This window comes from Sinocyclocheilus grahami, unplaced genomic scaffold (genome assembly GCF_001515645.1).
Source record: "Sinocyclocheilus grahami isolate Dianchi unplaced genomic scaffold, SAMN03320097.WGS_v1.1 scaffold232.1, whole genome shotgun sequence".
In the NCBI taxonomy this organism is placed as follows: Eukaryota; Metazoa; Chordata; class Actinopteri; order Cypriniformes; family Cyprinidae; genus Sinocyclocheilus; species Sinocyclocheilus grahami.
The window spans coordinates 856,651-878,033 of NW_015505411.1; the positions used below are offsets into that span (position 1 = coordinate 856,651).

Here is a 21,383-nt window from a genome sequence, read left to right on the forward strand (position 1 = left end):
TTAAAGGGGTCATATGATGCTGCTAAAAAGAACATTATTTGGTGTATTTGGTGTAATGAAATGTGTTTATGCGGTTCAAGGTTCAAAAAACATTATTTTCCACATACTGTACATTATTGTTTCTCCTCTATGCCCCGCCTTTCTGAAACGCGTAGATATTTACAAAGCTCATAGGTCTGAAAAGCAAGGTGTGCTGTGATTGGCCAGCTATCCAGTGCATTATGATTGGCCGAATACCTCAACCATGTGATGGAAATGTTACGCCCCTCACCATACTGTGATGATGCCCTGTCCGGCCGGAGCGATGATTCAAAAACATAAAAACCCATTATAAACGAGGCATTCGTTGCATCCAGTGGGGACATAATTATGGATTATAATGACGACTTCTGTCTTTTTACGCGTTGTGTTGCATCGCGCCGCGTAAACATAAAACCATGTCTGCATTTGTGATCAGAGAAATGACAAACAACAAGCCCTACTCTAGTCTACACTGCCCAAAAAACTCACTTAAAATATAAAATATAAAAACTCTTTAAATATAAAAAACGTACTTCCAATCTGTGAGTCAGAACAGCTGTCATTGTAGTCTACTCTTCCAGGATCAGTAAACAGTCCTCCATAAAATGTGCTGCACACATCTGGATATTTGGGTTAAACTGTTCTGGAACAGTGTTGTAAATACAACTTAACCACTGATTTCTAGTCGTGTCCATTTTTGGATAGCCAAACAAAGTAGTTTTGCTTTCACAACGAAACACAACGTCACACACGGCAGCCTAGAGTGAGCAGAGGCCGGGGTCTAGAGTGAGGAACAGCCAGGGGGCTAGAGTGAGCAGAGGCGGCGGGCTTGAGAACGGCACGGCCGGCGGATTCGACAAAGGAGGCTTGCGGCAACCACATGTGACGAACCCGGCCGGGCTCCGCATCGTCCCCGGTGAAAGCCGATCCGGCGATCCACAGCGCAAAGTTGTTGTATTTCCTCAGCAACCAGCACGGATCAGCTCTAAGCATGACGAAGAGGATATCGTCCTCTTTTGGAAGGCCAAACAAAGTAGTTTCGCTTTCACAACGAAACACACAGTGCCTTCACGACATGGCAACACGCGTCATATGACCCCTTTAAATTGAAAAGTCTTACAAAATGACTTTATCTTATTTGATAAAATAATTAATACAAAGTAGGGCTGCACGGTAAATCGCCGCTCCATCTGAACGCACATGATGGAGATCTGCTAATCAAAGAGCCGGCTTTACTGACGAGATGCGCATGACATTCACATGCGATTTATCGTGCAGCCCTAATACAAAGCAGTTTCGGGTTTCTGCCAAGTGCATCCAGAAATTTCAGTTTCCGTTTCAGCCCAGAATTTTCAAATCGGTGCATCTAAAAGTAATTATGTGTCTCCGATTCCTTTACATAATTGAACAGACTGTGGCACACATTCATATTTTACTAAAACAGGCTGCTGACTTGCTTATCAACAAAACAGGATAACTGCAAGTTTAAAATGCTCGATTCATTATACAAATGTTTTGAAATTGGTTTATGTACAAATATGTCAATACATATAAATTATAGGTTGACCAGGATTTATGTTGAAATTTACTTTGAAATGTGCAGAGACATTTCACATTTATTTAATTAAACCTTAGCATTTTGAATTTTAATTATCACATTAGGCCGTATCACAATTCCTGTTTTTCGATCCCAACATTTAAGACCTCTTACAATTATAATTAAGTCTTTATTATGCCATTTAACATATTTAAGACATTTTATGATCCTAAATTTGATACTGTATTTACGACATATAATTTGTTTTATTCGTTCTGTGTAAGTCAGATCAGAACATACATAGTTTTATTAGCTTTTTTCTTGTGTTGTAGGTCAGTGATAGAAGATAAAATTCATATATTTTAGATATTCGTGTCATATGAGCACACATTCTCTTTTCTCTCTCTTATCCTATCTCAGTGTCTCATTTGGCATCTCCAGAGACGAATGCTCTCTCTGGTGGAGACAGGAAGAAGTGGCAAACTGATGGTACTCCTCTTCTGTCTGTGGCTCAGCAGACTCTGGAAGAAACCAGCTTTACAACAGCAGGTCAGCTAACAGGTAAACTTCCTCATCCTGAGATTCTGTAGTTCATGCAGTTTTTGCAAGTTTTTTTTTATTTTTATCAAATTTATAGTTTTTGATGAGACACAGAACAGTGGTTCTGCCACTGACAAGTGACAAAGTTTCTTGTAGCACTTTGCATTTGCATGAGTCTAATGAGAAGTGAATGAATGAAGCAAGAATCAAAATATTGCAGCAGTGAAAAGCACACACCATCAGCTGTCATTACACCATCACATATTCATAGTGCATTCAGTTATGAAGGCAACATTTAGGTGAGCTACAGTGAGAAATTGGTGGATACATCAGGCTGCACATTTGAATAATTTGACATTTGTTTGTGCTAGCTAGATGAAGAATAAAAGTAGTCAATTAATTATACACATCCCTATTACTTTCAGAGTGAATGATTATGTATTGGAGTGTGTTTTGTTTTGTAACTATGGATGGTGTGTTGCATTACATGCACTGAGACTCCAGCCGCTCTACAGCAACCGGATTAATAACAAACAGGGCATTAGGTTATTTGCTAGATCTCTAGTCTTCTTTGCTCAGAGAGCAAAATCATGTCATTTCCGTTGTATGTAATAAAATGTGTTGCTTATTTATATGCAGTAACATCAATTTTTTTTAACTTGTTTCAGAAAAAACAGCAGGTGAAGTCATTTGCATGGATGCTTGGCAGGGGGAGGGGCTAAGGAAGGCTTGGGGGCAGAGTCCAGACTCTGAGGTTCTGAAGGTGTTGGAAGCGGCAGAGCTCCAGTCCTTTACCCAGAAACTAGATCCCGCCAGCACCTGTGACCACACACTGTCTGGTAAGTTTTTGATCAGTGTTTTTCATCCGTGTGATGAGTTCAGTGTTACTAAGAATAGCTTCCTGTTAATCCTGTGTTTTTGTTTTTTTTCCAGAAAGCCTTAGTCTCATTGAAGGGTCTTTAGATGTCACTGATGAAACCAAACAAGTGCCTCGTCCTCAGCCATGCCAGCTTGCCATTGGCCTTGCCAAACAAGAAGTGACATGTCAGGAGATAGTGCCAATCACTGCAGAGGTTAAAAGTCTGGAAATAATCCCACCAACACCAGAGGAGATAAAAAAGACGCAGTCTGGAGAAAGTGAGGCAGAGGGTGAGAATAGTATTACACTGAAAATTAATGCATTACTTTTAGCAACATACCTTATTATCCAGGATTGAAATTCTAATCCTTTGACTTTTGTTTGTAACAAGCATTTTCTCTGTCCTTCCAGTGGTAGATGATATGGAGTCAGTAGTTCTGGATGAAGCCTCTCAGCAACCTTCAAATCCACCCCCAGCAGATGTAATGCAAGCATGGATAAATGACACTCCAGTGTCTCTGTAAGCACTTTTCCCCCCACAGAATTTGACAGTTGATAGCATCATTTTGGCATTAATGTGTGTATCACTGTTAAAATTAATACAGATTATTTTCAAACTTGTCATAAACGTGTCAATGGTTTTATTTGCTGTTTTACTTCAGTTAGTATATAGCTGATCTATAAATTAGCATGTACATTTTTTTTTCAAAATCAAATTACCATTCAAAGTACTGTATTTTAAACACATTTAGTTCACCTAAAAACAGCCTGACATGTAGAATTATTTGAAGAATAGCTTTGCAAATCTTGTTTGTGATACAATATCAGTTCATAGTTTGCACCACAAACAATGTTCTTTTTTTCCTTTATATGCTTGACATTCCTAGTCACTGTCACTGAATGACAAAAGCTATGTAACGATTCACTTTTTTCCTTTTGTCTTCTAAAGAAAAAGTAACCGCACCGGTTTGGAACGTTCACTACTGTTTAAAAGTTTGGGGTTGGAAGAATTTATGTGTATCACTGTTAAAATTAATACAGATTATTTTCAAACTTGTCATAAACGTGTCAATGGTTTTATTTGCTGTTTTACTTCAGTTAGTATATAGCTGATCTATAAATTAGCATGTACATTTTTTTTTTCAAAATCAAATTACCATTCAAAGTACTGTATTTTAAACATATTTAGTTCACCTAAAAACAGCCTGACATGTAGAATTATTTGAAGAATAGCTTTGCAAATCTTGTTTGTGATACAATATCAGTTCATAGTTTGCACCACAAACAATGTTCTTTTTTTCCTTTATATGCTTGACATTCCTAGTCACTGTCACTGAATGACAAAAGCTATGTAACGATTCACTTTTTTCCTTTTGTCTTCTAAAGAAAAAGTAACCGCACCGGTTTGGAACGTTCACTACTGTTTAAAAGTTTGGGGTTGGAAGAATTTTTTTTTTAAATGTTTTTCAAAGAAGTCTTTTATGGTAATAAAATAATAAATAGAGTAAAATAGTAATATTGTGAAATATTATTTTAGTTTAAAACGACTGGATTCTTTAATAAATAGAAAGTTCAAAAGAACTGCATTTATTTGATATAGAAATCTTTTGTAACATTATAAATGTCTTTACTGTAGTTTTTGATCAATTTAAGGAATTTGATGCTGAAATTGATTTATTAAAAAAAAAATCTTACAGTAGTGCACATAATGACAACTTTCATATTTGCAATGGAAGGTCCCTTTAATCATTGTTTTTTATTATTTATTGTTTTTATATATTAGGCCAGCAGAGGGCAGAGTATTACAAGCAGAGTGCACAGAGATAACGCACAGAGAAGAGAAACGGCCTGAACCTGCAGGTAGTCTCAAGTGCAATGCTAAGACACCTTATCTCCCTCTCACACAAGCATGTCTCATTATGCACCATATCAAAGCGCTCCAGGCTTCCCCTTTACACTTAATTTACTTTCTAACAATGTTAATCCTCAGAAGTTTAAAGAATGCCAGTTTGAATGAAACTTAAAAAACAAATGACACCGTAAAAAACTAATGAAGTTTTTGTTACATCTTTTCTTTTTTTCAGTTGATGAGTCTCTGTTTGTGAAGATGAGCAGTAGTCCAGCTCACAGACGTACAGTTGCTTTGGTCATCCTGTCTGCTCAGTCCTCATTGGAAGACTCTTCCTCTGTCACCTCGCGTTCCCGCTCTGTCTCTCCACTGCGCTCCCACCGGCGTGATGACGCACTTCTCATTGGCCTGTCCACTGGCCTCTTTGACGCAAACAACCCAAAGGTGAGCATTGTCACAAGAACCCCATTGTACCAAGTGTGAATCTATATTTCTTTTCCTTCTCTCACATGTTAGTTCAGATGGCAAATCAGTGGAGCTAACCTCTGGCCAAATCATCAAATGTTAAAGGCGGGAACACAATACATGACTTTTAAAATCTGAAGTGGTTTAAAAAACTCTAGGCATCATATTACACACACTTGCCAACTTTGTAAATGGTTACAAAAAAAAAAAAAAAAACTGAGCATCATACACTAAAAATCTGAGTCAAACACTACCAGGCTTTCTGAACACAACAAACTGGACCTCGTTGCTAAGAAACGCATGACAAATGCAAACAATTTGTGTTCTAATATCAGCTCAAATATCAAACATGTTTGATATCCTCTGAATATATAGAATCATAGTTTTAAGCAAAAAATTAAATATAATCAGAGTCTGTGCCCATCATACACAATATGATTTTCTGTGAAATATGTCAACTTATACTGCCCAAAATCTGCAGACTGGCACTGACTTTTGGCAACTAGGATCAAACTGGGGGCAAAAATCACATTGAAATCTGAAAAAAGAAAAAAATCATATTGTTGTGTAGTGTATTGCAGCCTTAACTTGTACAAAAATGTAGGTGAGACACTGTGTGAAAGAGTTAACAGAAGCGCACAGACATTGACAAAAGTGAGTGTAGTTACAAGGGTGCAGATCAAGTGACTCCTCTGTGCACAAGCCTCTGTGCCTTGAACTTGATGACAGCAGCAACTGGTAGCCCGTGGAGTGAGACAAAGAGGGGTGTAATATCCGCTCTCTTGGGTTCATTGAAGACCAGACTTGCCACTGCGTTCTGGATCATTTGGAGAGATTTGATTGCACACACAGGAAGGCCAGGTAAAAGCATTACAGTCCAGTCTAGAAATCACATACCTGGCAGTGTTTCCCCTGCCATTATATTAGGGGGGCGGCCCGCCCCCCCAACGGCACCCCCCTGCCCCCCTTGAAGGTCAAGTTAATATTTAATTATATTTTCTCTATAGCGCCAGATCACAAAAGAAATCATTTAAAGTTACCTTTCCTATAGAACAGGTATATACCTTGTTCTTTTATTAAGCAAACTAAATAGCCTTATGTTATTTATCTTATTTACACGACCGCATGTCATTTCGGTCTCTACGTTATGGTCGCGCTCTCTGTACATACACACACACACACACACAAGTGAGCCCACTCCCACTAGTATTTGTAAATATAAAGCCGCAAAACGATTCATATTTAAATATGAATTCTGCGTGTCTCTGTGTTAATGAATGGCACAGATGTGTGGTTTTGTGTAGTACTCGTACTGAAACATTCGTGACGCTTCCGGTGATATTAACATCTGCCGTCTCACTAATGAGGACATAAATACATGAACAACATCTCCAGAACTGCTCTGAGAGTCACTTCATGAGCATTTGACCGTTTCATTTCAGTAAAACTATCATCATGTCATAGACACACAGAAATGTAAAGGTATTCACGGCAACCCGTCAAAATAAAAGTTTGGTTTAACTTGAAGGCATTGGCAGAAATATATTACTATTGTTGAGTAGAATGTACGTAACAGACTGCTACTACTACTACTAAAATTATTAAAACCTTATTTTTAAGGAATAAGCATTCAATATTTCTTCAATGTTTATTGTTTATTTTCCAAAGAATAAAATTTGTTTAATTTTCATTAAACACATAATTTCACATGTTTTATGCCTTAAAACAAAATGTAAATACACATCACAGAATTTCTGAGCAAAAAAAAAGGCTATTGTAAGAATAAATTATTGTTTTTATATTATTGTAAAACTTGTTTTATGCTTTCAAATAATTAGACATGCTAAAACAGAATTTGGTTACAATAAAACATAAGGTTGGAAAAATAAAAACATTTCATAGGGCCCTAAACGTAATATTTGTTAAACTTTTTAAAAAATTGATGTTAAATTGTTTGTTTCATGATTTTAATTAATTAGACATGTGTTTTGATTAATAAAATGTAATTTAACCATTAAAAAGGAGTCTGGCTGGACACTGCCTGGACAAGGAGTTGTGTAGCATGCTCCGATATTAAGGGTCTGATTTGCCTGATCTGGCAAATCTTCAGGAAGAGGGCTTTGATGACCAACTGAACTTCACAGACAATATAGCAAATGGTATCCCTAGGTTCCTGGCTAGGAAGACAAGTAGATTAAATTAAATTAGAGGTTGTGTTCTTTCATCCAGGCTGAGATGTCTGTTGGGCAGGTCGAGATCTGTGCCGATGTTGTCTAATAAAGAGGAGGGGGCAGAGCACCAAACCCTGAGGTACCCCGACAGAGGTAGTTGGCTTACGTGACTGCTCTCCCCTCCAAGACCTCCTTGTGAGGTAGGACTAAAACCAGCAAAGTATAGTTCCCTTTGATTCCCAGGATTGAGAGACAGAAAGGTTTTGTGGTTATCAGTCTTGAGTCCTGCAGACAAGTCCAGCTAAATGAATACAGACGATCTCCCACCAGCCACAGGATTTCAGTGACAGATTGTCTGTGAATATCCTCTCTTAAAACCTGACTGATTACTGTCTAGCAAGTTGTTCTGTGAGAGAAGAAATCTGAAGAGAGACCTGAGGGTTGCCCAAGCCTTTTTTTTGTGTGTTAGGCTAGTGGGAATAGTGTCAAGGGGTCAGGTTGTAGGATGGTTCAAGAAAGTTAGGAGACCTTAGCTTGGAGAGTGGAGCATTGTGGGTGGGTTGTTCATGAATCTGGGGTAAAGAACTGACTGACTTTACCTAAGAAAAAAAGTGTCACAGTAATTAGCCATATAAAACACAGCTGGGTGTAACATCAGAAATACCAGACTATAAACTACAAAGACCTGTAATGATCTTTAAATATGCATAGTTCTACCTTATGAAGAACTAGTGTTATTCAAGTATTATTTATATATTATTATATTATTTATTAATATTTGCTTTTATTTTAACATTTTCAGACTTCAATTTAATTTTAGTTTAGTAATTTTGGTATGTGCTTTTGGATTTTTTTTCCCCCAGCTAATTTTTTCAGTTTTAGTACTTTCTCATACTAACTTATTTCAGTTAGTTGACAAGACAGTATTCCTTCAATGTTTTTTCTAATATTTGTTGATCAAGTTTTTCAACTAATATTCATATTATATATCAGTTTTGTTTCAGTTTGATAGTTAAAGTTTTAGTTTACAAAACAACACTGCAAAAGACTGAAGAAATTCAGGTGCGTGTGTGTGTGTTTGTCTTAGTTGAAAGATATGAGACTATTACAGAGCATAGTAATGGAGGCCCCCACTGCTGCCATTTATCACACTGATTAGAGCAGAAGCTCTTACACTACAAGGTAAGAGAGGACTAAAAAGAGCAAGAGAAAGAAAGAGATGGCACTATAGCAGGAGAAATGGCAGCCTTCAATGATGTGTAGCACTACATCTCATAGAGTTTTTGTTTGGGGTGATTTGTTTTCCACAGACTGAAATTTGTGTTTGTGCACCCATAATGTTGTGTGTGTGCGAGGATAAGCATATGTATGATTGTGGATGTGCCTCGGGCCATTGCTGTGCTGGAAGGACTGCTGAATGTGTGTGTGTTTTTCAGCTCCTGAGTGGAGCGTTATTAATGCGATTCTTCCACATCCTTGATGTGCCAGTAAACCAAAGGACTTTGCGCTGGCCTGTGTACTTTTTCACCCACCCCACAGGCGCACATACACAAATACTTTTCTTTGTCCTCACAAAAGCACATTAACATTCACACCCACGCCCACACTTTTGCAAACACGCACGCACATTTGGCCTTTTGGCTTGCTTGCACCCAACCCTCTGGACAACTGGACAGTCAGATCACACACACACACACACTAAATGCCGTCTTTCTCAGTGCAGGCTGTCAGTCTGTTTAATCAGTAGTTTAGCACTCCTCTCCACTGTGCAAGTGTGAGAACACAGTGCGTCTCTGTACCAACGGCTGTGGTGGAGATGGATGATTATGCCGTAATTAAAGCCCTCCTCTGCTCTGTGGAGACAGTTTTAAGTCCCTGCTGGGTGTTAAATAGCTAAGTCGTATTATTCCTGTACACGATTCAAATTGAATAACTTAGAACTGCAGCTTAGAGATTGTGCTTATGCATTTCTTGTTCCAATTCATATTGATTAAAGAGCCATATTCTATATTTTTGTAGTCCAGTAAAAATGTCAAGGTTTCTTACACCAAAAAAAGTCGTAAGCTACTTTTTATAACAATTCTCTCCTCTCCCAGACACTTTAAACTAAAGATGTGTATTAAAAGTAAAGTATTACATTTTTTTCTGGTGTTAAAATATTTTCTCCTATCCTAGCTTAATATGCAAAATCAACAATATGTAAGTTGATTTACTAGTGTTAAAGTCAGAATGAAATGGAAAATCACCATATCTATTTTCTAAAATGGTGATCTTCCAGTGAAATAACAGACTTTTCTCTGGTGTCATATGTTGGACTTATCCAATCATTTAATCAGCTCTCCTCTTTCTTGCATTTGCTCAGCTTGCATTTAGATCTTCTTCCATTCAATCAACAACCCATGAACTGAACCAAATCTCCACCAAGTTTCACTTGGAAGTACATCACAATATGAAAGAGAATCTGATGCTAATTCAGTTACATCCTTTTAAAAGTGTTTGCTGTTTGAACATCCTGACTAGCCCAAAAGCATTGGTTAAACCATTGTTGCAAGTTTGAGACCGGACTATCTGGTTAAAACAATCATTATGCACTTCATTTTGCATAAATTAAATGGGATGCTTTTTCCTGCTGTGCCTCTAAGATTTCCATATAAATGCCCTTTTCACATGCGAGATGAAATGAAAAACAATGCTAATTTAAGTTTGCTGTCGGGTGCAATATAGTTGGCTATGCCTCATCCTTCAATGACAACCTAGTTGCACAGCCTGCATTACATTGTGACAGGTTCACAAAACAATCCTCACTGAAATGTTCTGCACAAACTGAAGGTCAGACTGAAATAATCAGGGTTGTTGTTAAAAATAAACTTCAAATGCTTGTTTCTAACATTAGGATCCTTCTGTCTATGCAGAGACACAAGTGTTACCCCCACCCCAGCACAATGTTTGCTGAATTTCCTGCACCTCTAGATAACAAATGGAATTTTTTTTTAATGTGACTTAGTTTACATGCTCATTGCTGAGGCAACACAGACATGATTACAGGTTGAGCCATTTTTGCAGCTTATTTTTAATAAATAGTCTGAGATAACTTAGGAGGGAGCTTTGCATTTGGATTGTTAGAGTATAGTGTTTGCTTCAAAAGAACATGAATATGTCTGTTTTCAATTTCGTTTAGGGTATTTGATTTGTGATTATTGAGAGCCCTTTTTTGTGTGTGTTCTATCAGATGCTGAGGACTTGCTCCTTACCAGACCTCAGTAAAGTGTTCAGTGATGCTGCAGAACCTGAAGGTACAGTCGCTCCTGACAGCAACCTGGAGATTGAAGATTTGGAGGATAAAGCGGATGAGCAGTCTGAACCTGAAGAGTAAGACACACAAAACTCACATACATGTGTACCTGCTCACACACACACACTCACTTATCACTGTATCTCTCTCAGTGTGTATGAGGATGATGATTTGAGGGAGCTCCGAGCATCTATGGAGAGGCTTCTCCAGGAGCAGCGTAGTGATGATGAAAATGATGATGAAGAGGAGGACGATGGTAGTGGATCCAACAGCAGCCCGGCTGATGAAGAGGCAGCTGGTGATGACAAACGCAGTCCAGAGGAAGAGTGTTTTAATGGAATGGCTGAGGAAGATGATGATGTTAGCCATGGTGAAAAAGAGCCAGGAGGGCCAGTTACTAACGGAATGGAGGTTGAGGAAGATGAAGAGCAGAACAGTAGTGAAGGCCAGCTCAATGAGGAGTGGCAGTCTGGTAATGCAATCACGACAGCATCCATAAACAGCAGCAGATGCTAACCGTATCCACAAACAGAGCACAAAGGCTGAACGCATGCCCAAACACAGGACAGAACAACTGCTAACTTCATCCACAAATACAGCATTATGGCTAACTAGATCCACAAACATGTCTGTGCACACAGCACAACACAACAGCTAACCTTATTGTATCTCTCAGCACAGTGCAACAGCTAATCATAACCGTTAACATAATGAAACGGCTAACCGTAACTTTAGTGAAACAGCTAACCTCTTCTGTTAATGCAGCACTACCAGCTAACCATAACCGCTAACACAGCGGCTAACTAGAAACACTAAAACAGTGCAACAGCTAATCATATCCACTAACTTAGCACATCAGCTAACCACATCTGGTAACAGCACAACAGCAAGCCACATGCTTAACACATTGTAACAGCAAACTACAACACTGCTCACTTCATACACAAACACAACACAATTACTAACTGCATCTGTGAACACAGCATAACAAATAACTTAATCTGCAAGCACAGGTTAACTGCTAACAAACTCTTTAAATGCAACACAATAGCTAATCATTTTCACAAACACAACAGCTAACCTCATCTATGAACACAAATGTTGACACCATCCACAAACATAACTAACTATGTTTAAACCAAACAACTCTGAACAATCACAGACTACATTAGCAAACACATCTCAATGGAACTATAACCTAAATGCAAACATGTTCAACTGTTGCTAAGCTCACTAAAAATGAAAACAAGTACTGTGTTTATCAAGCTAAAGATATTGTTCTGGCTAATTAAATCTGATGATAGATTGGCTTTGTATGACTACAGGGTGGAATGACATTGGCAAATAACACTGGTACTGATATAATACTTACATAGGTCAGCGTAGTATCAGCCAATGTTCCACAACAATACACTCTCACTGTGTGAACTTTGATAGATTGTAGTGTATCTTTATCTCTGTGCATGGGTGTGAATGCAGACGACAGTGAGGAAGAGGACAATGAAGACCTAGAGCAACAGGACAGTATCTTCAGTCGTCTGGAGGAGCTGCGGTTCCATCTAGAGCAGGCCATGGGCTTTGAGAACTTCATTCAAGCCTACAACAAGATCAAGGTCTGAGTTCCTCGATTTTGCATTAAATGTCAACTCTCACCATGTCTCCAGTGACATTCTGTGGTTTTGTGCCCCGGGTGAATGCATTGCGGAAATACTGCATGACTAAGAGGTCTTTAGTGGTCAAACACCACCAATAACAATGCAGCCATGTACTTTTGAGATGAGAACACTCATACATTTTTAAACACTAAGTTTTGTTTTTAGCCTTCGGGTTCATTCTGGGAATTAGATACAGATGTTATCCTTAACCTTTAGGAATGTTAAATGTGCTTCCTTATGATGCTTTTATATAGTTTGTCACGCTGGGAGTGCAATAAACTGCTGTGATTTGCTGGGGTTTTTTTGGGGGGGGGGTGGGTTTTGCTGCTGCTGGTTGCAAAAAAAATATAAAAACCTACAGTGAAGAAACCATATAATGATAATGACTTTACAATTCCTAACCTAAAGGAATAGTTCACCCAAAAATGAAAATTCCTTCATCATTTACTCACCCTCATGTCATTCCAAACCTGTATGACTTTGTTCTGTGGAACACAAAAGATATTTTGAAGAATGTTGTCAACAGTTTGAATTCCTTTGACCTCCACAATATTTTTATGTCAGTCATACATGTTTGGAACGATAAATGATGACAGAATTTTCATTTTTGGGTGAACTATGGGTGGAATTCCTTTAAATATCTGCACCTGTATGCAAACCTGAATGACTTTCTGTGGAGCACAAAAGAAGATATTTTTTAAAATGTCAGAATTTATTTTCGTCTATACAATTTAACTGAAATTGAATAGGGTCCAAAATTGTTTGCCCCCAATGTTCTTCAAAATATCTTCTTTTGTTTGCGTCAAAAGAATAAAATCATGCAAGTTTGTAACAACATGAGTAAATGATGAAATAATTTTTTTATCTCTTGGTAAATTATCCCTTTTAGAATGTTGTTGCATCTGGCACTGGACTTTTCATTGGTTTGCTTGACTTTATCCAGTAATGCATTGTTATTTGTATGAATTATTTTTGTTTATTTAGGCTATTCATGAGGATGAAGATGAGAACATTGCTATGGGCTCCAGCATGGTGCAAAGCATTTTGGGAACTGAGCACCAGCACTTGTATCCTAAAATCCTCCATTTGGTGATGGCCGATGGAGCTTACCAGGAAGGTAAAGTGTTTACACACACATTCTCACTCTCTGATCCATTCATGCACCATTTCATTTGATGTTTTTCAAATAATCGTACTAGTTAATTCAGTCAGATCTTTGCAGAAATAGAGCAATATAACATAAATGGGTGTGGAAGAGAGCGGTTGTGTTATTCAGTGCAGTGAATCAAGCACTTTAGAGAATGCCCTGAAAACACATACACACAGTATTATTTTCACAGAAATCTGACCAATCACAGCAGTGAGGGCTCACGGAAAGGAGGGGTTTATAGAGACTGATTCTTTGAACTGCTTCGCACGAGTTGTTTATGAATCATTTAGAAATGAGGTCAAATTAAATCTATTTTTTGAGAAAACAAACGTGTTTTTTGACCTTGCATGCATGTAAACCTGTTTTAGGAGACTCATAAAACAATATTAGCAACCTTAAAAATGGCATAATAGGGGCACTTTAATAATAACACTAATATTTTTTATTTAAAATAATATCACCAACAAAATATTATATTTATTAGTAATAGTATCACAATATGTATATGTACACTGGAAACCCTGTAAATAGGGATGTTCATTTCGGTTATTTTTCCTAACTGACAACCGACGCTCGTTAACCGACAAGATCATTTTAAATTAGAATTGAATTAAATTAGAAAGGATAAGTGTCTGTGACCTGTTAAAAATACTAAAATTTGTTTTCCGGGGATTAATTTCAGCGTCTGCCATGACACTCGCTGTGAGAAATACGGCAACTTCGGCAAGCGGAGTGATACTAACGGTGAAGAGGTCGGGGAGCACTGTTGGACTCTAATATCGCACTCCTATCAGCCAATCAGATTTGAGAACCAGAAAGAACTTGTATAAATGTATATATAGCCTAGCTTTATTATGTTTTTCTCCGCTGGCAGAAGTGCTGCAGGTGCATGATGTGATATGATATGTTAGAAGGAAAAAATTCAAGTGATTGCGCCGGCGCCGCGTGCACATGCACAAGCATTGCTACCTTGACAATGCAGCCAGTTCATTATCATAATAAAAAACAGTCAGTCAAACATATGGAAAAAAACGATGTAGTAAATAAAATATGTAGTAAAATCTGTGCCGTTAAGTGTTATCACCACACTGCCGTGATGTTATGCAAAACATTTTGTTTTACGTGGACATTGGAATGCGAGTGAAGTAGCCTACATAATAAATAATATTTTGGCATTCAAATACATCTCGAATATGGAAACATTTGATTTTGTGTGGAATGAGAGACCCAACATTGGTTTTAGTTTCAGCCTAAATGAATTAGTTTTGGCTTGTCGTTTAGCTATAGCTTCTTATATTTTGAATTCTTGTTCTTTTCTAAATACTGTTAATTGAAAGGCTTTGTTGTGGAGTGAGGGGAACTAAAATAGCCTAGCTATGTTTACAGTGTTTATTATAATATTTGTAAACATTTCGCTCGGCATTAGGCCTATTTCTGAATGAAATAATAAAATGCGACTTGTTTTTTCCCCCTAAAAAACAATTTTTTTTTATACACGTAGCATATTTTAACCATACAGCAAACCTTTTTAAATATTTTGATAAATTACTGGAAAAATAAATATTTAAATGACTTTTTAAACCGTTTAACTGATTGTATTAATCGGTCAAAATTCTTTCGGTCGGTTAAAATGAACATCCCTACCTGTAAATAATAAATAATAAAGTTTACATTGTAAAAATAATAACAAACAAAATTAGTGTACAGTAGAATTCTATATAATTTATTATTATTTATAATGTATTATTTTTTATAAAATTATTATCACTAGCTTAACATTATTTTTATTAGTAATTATAATAATAATAAAACACTATATACACGTAAGTTATGTCTTCCCCAGTTATTCATCCACTGGTTTTAGTCCCTAGACTTACCAATACAAGACAATAACAAAAAAACTGTAAATATCATAATAATTTATAATTATATTGTATTTCCATAATATAAATTCTTTATACATAAAAGTTATTATTATCATTATCATGATCTTTATTATTATAAGCAATTATAATAGATATGATGATAAGAAGAACACAACACGCATGTCAAAAACATGACAACAATGTAAAATCAAAGCAGAGTTCAGCTCTTAATATGTGCAGTTCATTCACTAGTCCAGACAGACTTAGTAAGAGTGAAATAGATGAAGTGTTCAAATAAGCAGTGCCTGCTCTTGCAGCAGATGTATGCGGCACAATCTCTGAGCAGTTCCAGGGCATTTGGGTCAGGTCACATCATTTGGTTTAAAGGGTAAACATGTGTCTGCTTGTGTGTGTAGCAGCTTCTGATTGATGTGAGCATATTTCTGGCATTTACACTGTGTGTTCAAGGCTAACTCCTGATTATGGACTTTAATGTGACCTCTGACATCAGGAATATAGCCTGGAAGTTTTCTTCAGATCTCGGTCTCGTAAGTGAGTTGATTATCCTATAACAGTTCCTGTGTTTCTTTCCCTTCTGTCCCTCTCTCTCCCTCTCTCTCAGATAATGATGAATAGTAGTTATTCATCCGTGCCATTGGCAGCCTTGGACAATCTGCTGGCAGGCTGAAACATTCCCATGATGCACTCTGACAGGCTGAGGAGGTGCATGTGGAGGAAGGGGGATTGAGAGAGAGAGGGGGTAAAAAGAGAAATGGGCCACTCAAGCATGGGCAGTTTAGAGTCCACAGTTGACTGCAGTTCTACTTCCATATCCCAAGTCCCAAGTGTACTCCCAAGCACTACGCTGTAAATTTTGTGCATATAAATGTGCTGTGGATAATAATATTTAACCAAAGCGTAGCCGAGTGTTAGCAGGCGAGAAGTAAGAAGTCTCAGACAGAGATGTACATGTGTGCTCTTAGCTGATGACAGACTGTATGTGAAAATGCTGCTCGTGCTGTATTCACAACAGCTGAAGCCATGGAAACAGCTTTTTAAGGCTCTAGACTGGCCAGGGAGGTCTAGTTCAGGGGTCAGAGGTCAATTATCTGCCCAATATCAGGTGCTCGCATACAACAGGCAGCAGGTTCTAACCAGCTGTCTACCTCAGACAACAGATCAGTCTAAACTTCTTGTCTAAAAATACCAGTCTTCTCAAATTTTCAGAACCTCTTTTTCTACTTTTTACATATCGCTTACATAACATGCTCAAATTATTTTGCCTCTTTCAAGATCTCTTACTGGTAAATCTTAAAGCATTATTTCAGGACTTGGCGAAACTTATTTAGGAAGATTGTCTAGACTTACTATGCAGATAAAGTGTTTATTGGGGGTTTTAACGTGATAGTTCAACCAAAATTAATATTCTGTCACCATTTACTCACTCTCATGGCATTCCTAACCTGTATGATCTTCTGTAGAACGTAAAAGAAGATATTCTGAAAAAATGTTTAAACCATTTTTGTCCATCCAATGAAAATGAATGGGATCCACAACAACATTGGATCCCATTGACTTATATTGTATTGAAAAAACATGTTATTTGTATATTCTGCAGAAGAAAAAGACATACAGGTTTAGAAATGCATGAGGGTGAGTACATGATGATAGAATTGTCACTATTGGGTGAACTGTCACTATAAGAGCATTTATAAATGCTGTGCACATGCTTTATACATGTTGTACACAGCTGCACCTCCAGTGGGATGTATTAAATTACCTCTTTGTTTTAGTTGCTGGCAAAATGTGGTACTTGGAAGTGTACAGAAAATTGTTAAATAATTTGGAACCATTACCGTTTGTTTGCATGTCAGAATATGTCTTTGTGTAGAATAGTCTTTGTGTACTGAGAAATAAACTTTTTTTTCTTCTCAAAGAATGTGCCTGTGTGTGGGTACTTGGCAATAAAACACTCCGCTTTCGATGTGAAACAGCTGAGCTGAAATCAGTTGCCAATATCTATTTTCAGCTACCTAGATCTTCACCTATCTGTAACCTGACTGGTCTAGTGAGCTGTCAGTCAGCAACAACCTTGCAGCTGTCATAAGAATTGGCTGGAAGTGTGTAGGGGTTTCCCCTTATCACAGAACACCAGCACATTCTCAGACAACCACAAACTGATGTGGGTGTGTGTGTAGTGTGTTAGTCGTATCTATGCCAGTCATATATATTACAAGCCTCTACGAATTCATTCATGTGTATTCCAATCAAGATAATTATACATCCACAAAAGTTTGGCACTGAATAAAATGCACTGTTCAAAGGGTCAGAAAAAAAATTAATACTTTTATTCAACAAGGACACTTTAAATGTCACAAAAAAAAAATTTTTCAAAAACAATTCTTTTGAATGTTCCATCAAAGAACCATGATAGCATATCAGTTTCCACAAAAATATTAAGCAGAAGAGCACTCATAAGAAAACAATTTTTGAGCACCAAATCACTTTTAGAATGATTTCTGAAGGAACATGTGACGCTGAAGACCGGAGTAATGATGCTGAAAATTCAGCTTTCCATCACACTAATGAATTACAATATATTCAGATAGAAAAGTTCTTTTAGTAATATTATATATTACAGTTTGTTTTTGTATCTGAACAGCATCATCAATCATTACACTATTGAATTTATCTCTTATTCAGCAAAAACAGTTTGTGGTGGCAGTAAAACATCAGGTGACGATTAAAATATAAGCATTTTGTCCTCAACTACCAGCAAACACTTTCAGTGATATCAATTATCCTTTGATTTCTCACTCTGTTTTACAAGCCTCTACGAATTCATTCATGTGTATTCCAATCAAGATAATTATACATCCACAAAAGTTTGGCACTGAATAAAATGCACTGTTCAAAGGGTCAGAAAAAAAAATAATACTTTTATTCAACAAGGACACTTTAAATGTCACAAAAAAAAATTTTTTCAAAAACAATTCTTTTGAATGTTCCATCAAAGAACCATGATAGCATATCAGTTTCCACAAAAATATTAAGCAGAACAGCACTCATAAGAAAACAATTTTTGAGCACCAAATCACTTTTAGAATGATTTCTGAAGGAACATGTGACGCTGAAGACCGGAGTAATGATGCTGAAAATTCAGCTTTCCATCACACTAATGAATTACAATATATTCAGATAGAAAAGTTCTTTTAGTAATATTATATATTACAGTTTGTTTTTGTATCTGAACAGCATCATCAATCATTACACTATTGAATTTATCTCTTATTCAGCAAAACAGTTTGTGGTGGCAGTAAAACATCAGGTGACGATTAAAATATAAGCATTTTGTCCTCAACTACCAGCAAACACTTTCAGTGATATCAATTATCCTTTGATTTCTCACTCTGTTTCATGCTTAGTTTAGCACAAACTCAGTTGCGTGTTGTTTTATATCCATTGTCACAGTTAATTATGCCTCTGAGCTTTAGCTCTGTGCTATGCAAATACATCTACCTGATCCTGTGGGAGAATAAATTATGCCATACAAGGAAGCACTGATGGATGGAAGAGTATATTATTATTCTCTCCTTTTAATTTCAAGGAAGACATATATATTTGTACCGCAATTTTAGAATGACGCCAGGGCATCATTAATCAAATCAGTACGGTTAATGCTTCTGAAATGCTTTCAATTAAAAAGGCTCTCTAATTAACTATCATGTAAACGACTGCTTAAAGATACAAGGATACGCATTTACCATCGCAAAAGAAACTTGGGCTCATGATATAAACATTTCAGTGATTCATTGCATTGATATAATGTTCAATATTCATGGTCAGGAGTCATGGAGTTCGGGAGGATTCTTAATCAAGGCCTGTAGATGCTGTGGGAATGTTTAATATGTTCATGATGGATGGGGTGAGTGGAATAAGGCAATAAGACAGCAGAATGGATTGAGCAAGAAAAAGCTGTTATCCTCGTCTCACCCTCCGTTCCTATAAAATCTTTTACCTATTTATCAAATCCCAGGGGTTGAGTTAATTGACTTCCTGAGTTCGGTTCCCAAAGGGCAATATGTGAGTCAATGAGTAAGATCTCATGTATATATGCAATGCAAACATATTCACACTCTGTTTGTCATGCACACACATGAATGAATCGTTTTTGCCCCGTATCTGACCTCGCTAATTCCATCGATGGCTTTGTGCCTAATCTGTGTTTTGCCTGAAGGTCTAATTTTGCAGAGTCTTTGCCTCCATGGGAGTTGAAACACAGATCTGGTTTATTTGTACACTCTCTCAGTGGGCTTCTTAAAGTAGGTTAGTTTGAGTTAAAAACCTCCCTCACCTGAAGGCAAATTAATACTGCTCTTTCATTAACCTCTGCACTATTAACCGTCTCTGGTGTGGAAACAGACATTCAGTATCCCGTTGAAGTCCTGCTGAGACAGGAACATGAGATTATCAATGGCGCGAGCTGTAAAGCGTGTATTGATAGATGTATTTGAGTGGGTTAGAGAGGGAAAGAGAAAGCAGGATGTGTTAGATGATGAACTGCAGAGAACATTTGGTGCAAAGTGTGTTTATGTGGGGGAATCGGGGAGTGTTGTCACACATTTTGCTTCAAAGTCTGAAACTCAGTGTTTGTGCTGTGTGTCAGCCCTTTATATAATGTTTTCATATTTATCTTCTATAAATTAATGAAATCTATAATTTATCCCTAAATTGCGTACATTAATGTCAAGTACAAAGAGTGCTGTTATGACCTACAACACCATGATTGGTTTTTAACACTGAAAACATGGACAATTTAAACATGTTTTATTGTAATACCCTCAGAACCTGCAAAATAGCCTCAGATTTGATTGTGTACATCATTTTTTTATAGTAAAATTCTGTACTGTTTTGTCTAAACAAATAAAAATTTTAGTTCGTGGTCAGACAGTTGCTTTTTTTCCTTTTTTTCTTTCTTTTTCTTTTTTTCAACTTTGTGTTCTGAGTTTTTTAAGAATGCTGAAAAAATGTATCATGGTTTCCACAAAAAAATAAATAAAGTAAAAAACACTGATAATATGAAATGGCTTTTAAGCAGCAAATCAGCATATTAGAATGATTTTTCAAGGAAATGATGAAAATTCAGCTTTTTTTCATCACAGGAATAAATTACATTTTATAATATATGCAAATAAAAAAACTGTAATTTTATATTGTTGTAATATTTCACAATTTTACTGTTTTCCTATAATATTTTTGATCAAATAATACAGCTTTGATAAGTATAAGAGACTTTCAAAAACATTAAAAAATCCCACCAACCCCAAACTTTTGAACACTAGTGTGTGTATATATATACAGTGGGTACGGAAAGTATTCAGACCCCCTTAAATTTTTCACTCTTTGTTATATTGCAGCCATTTGCTAAAATCATTGAAGTAAAAATTTTTTCCTCATTAATGTACACACAGCACCCCATATTGACAGAAAAACACAGAATTGTTGACATTTTTGCAGATTTATTAAAAAAGAAAAACTGAAATATCACATGGTCCTAAGTATTCAGACCCTTTGCTGTGACACTCATATATTTAACTCAGGGGCTGTCCATTTCTTCCTATCTCTCTTTCCATTTAAACCTGCTGCTACTAGAGGAAAGTTTTTTAAAAATCCCCCTGCAGTGACTCCCGTCATTTGTGACACTATATGACGCAGGCGGAGATTGTAAACAAACTATTCCGACAATGAACAACGTTACCCACTACGTATAGACTAAATCAACTTTATAAATACATTTTGCTTATTTATGACGATCAAAACGGCAGCTTTTGAGTTGTTGTTTATCTAACATTTCGTAAGGACGAAGCCTGAGCTCAAAACGGTTGATGCATTTTTCTAGCTGAGCGTTTTGAAAATCCTCCCTCCCGACTACAGGTCCTCTGAAGTGTCCCATAGTATCCACAGGGCTCGTCATGGCGC

General features: G+C 36.9%; 1 protein-coding gene across 1 annotated transcript in view; it reads left to right on the top strand.

The window, feature by feature from the left end:
* Nucleotides 1-16,177, top strand: part of LOC107597451 (NIMA-related kinase 1) — a 38,584-nt gene extending 22,407 nt beyond the window's left edge. Inside the window, exons 27-37 of the mRNA XM_016288515.1 lie at nucleotides 1,979-2,119; nucleotides 2,767-2,937; nucleotides 3,032-3,247; nucleotides 3,369-3,477; nucleotides 4,741-4,817; nucleotides 5,042-5,250; nucleotides 10,672-10,811; nucleotides 10,887-11,206; nucleotides 12,214-12,347; nucleotides 13,374-13,506; nucleotides 16,027-16,177. Of these exons, the coding sequence (XP_016144001.1) occupies nucleotides 1,979-2,119; nucleotides 2,767-2,937; nucleotides 3,032-3,247; nucleotides 3,369-3,477; nucleotides 4,741-4,817; nucleotides 5,042-5,250; nucleotides 10,672-10,811; nucleotides 10,887-11,206; nucleotides 12,214-12,347; nucleotides 13,374-13,506; nucleotides 16,027-16,040 (1,664 nt within the window). The 3' untranslated portion in view covers nucleotides 16,041-16,177. The remainder of the gene's footprint in view (nucleotides 1-1,978; nucleotides 2,120-2,766; nucleotides 2,938-3,031; nucleotides 3,248-3,368; nucleotides 3,478-4,740; nucleotides 4,818-5,041; nucleotides 5,251-10,671; nucleotides 10,812-10,886; nucleotides 11,207-12,213; nucleotides 12,348-13,373; nucleotides 13,507-16,026) is intronic.
* Nucleotides 16,178-21,383: the final 5,206 nt, after the last annotated feature.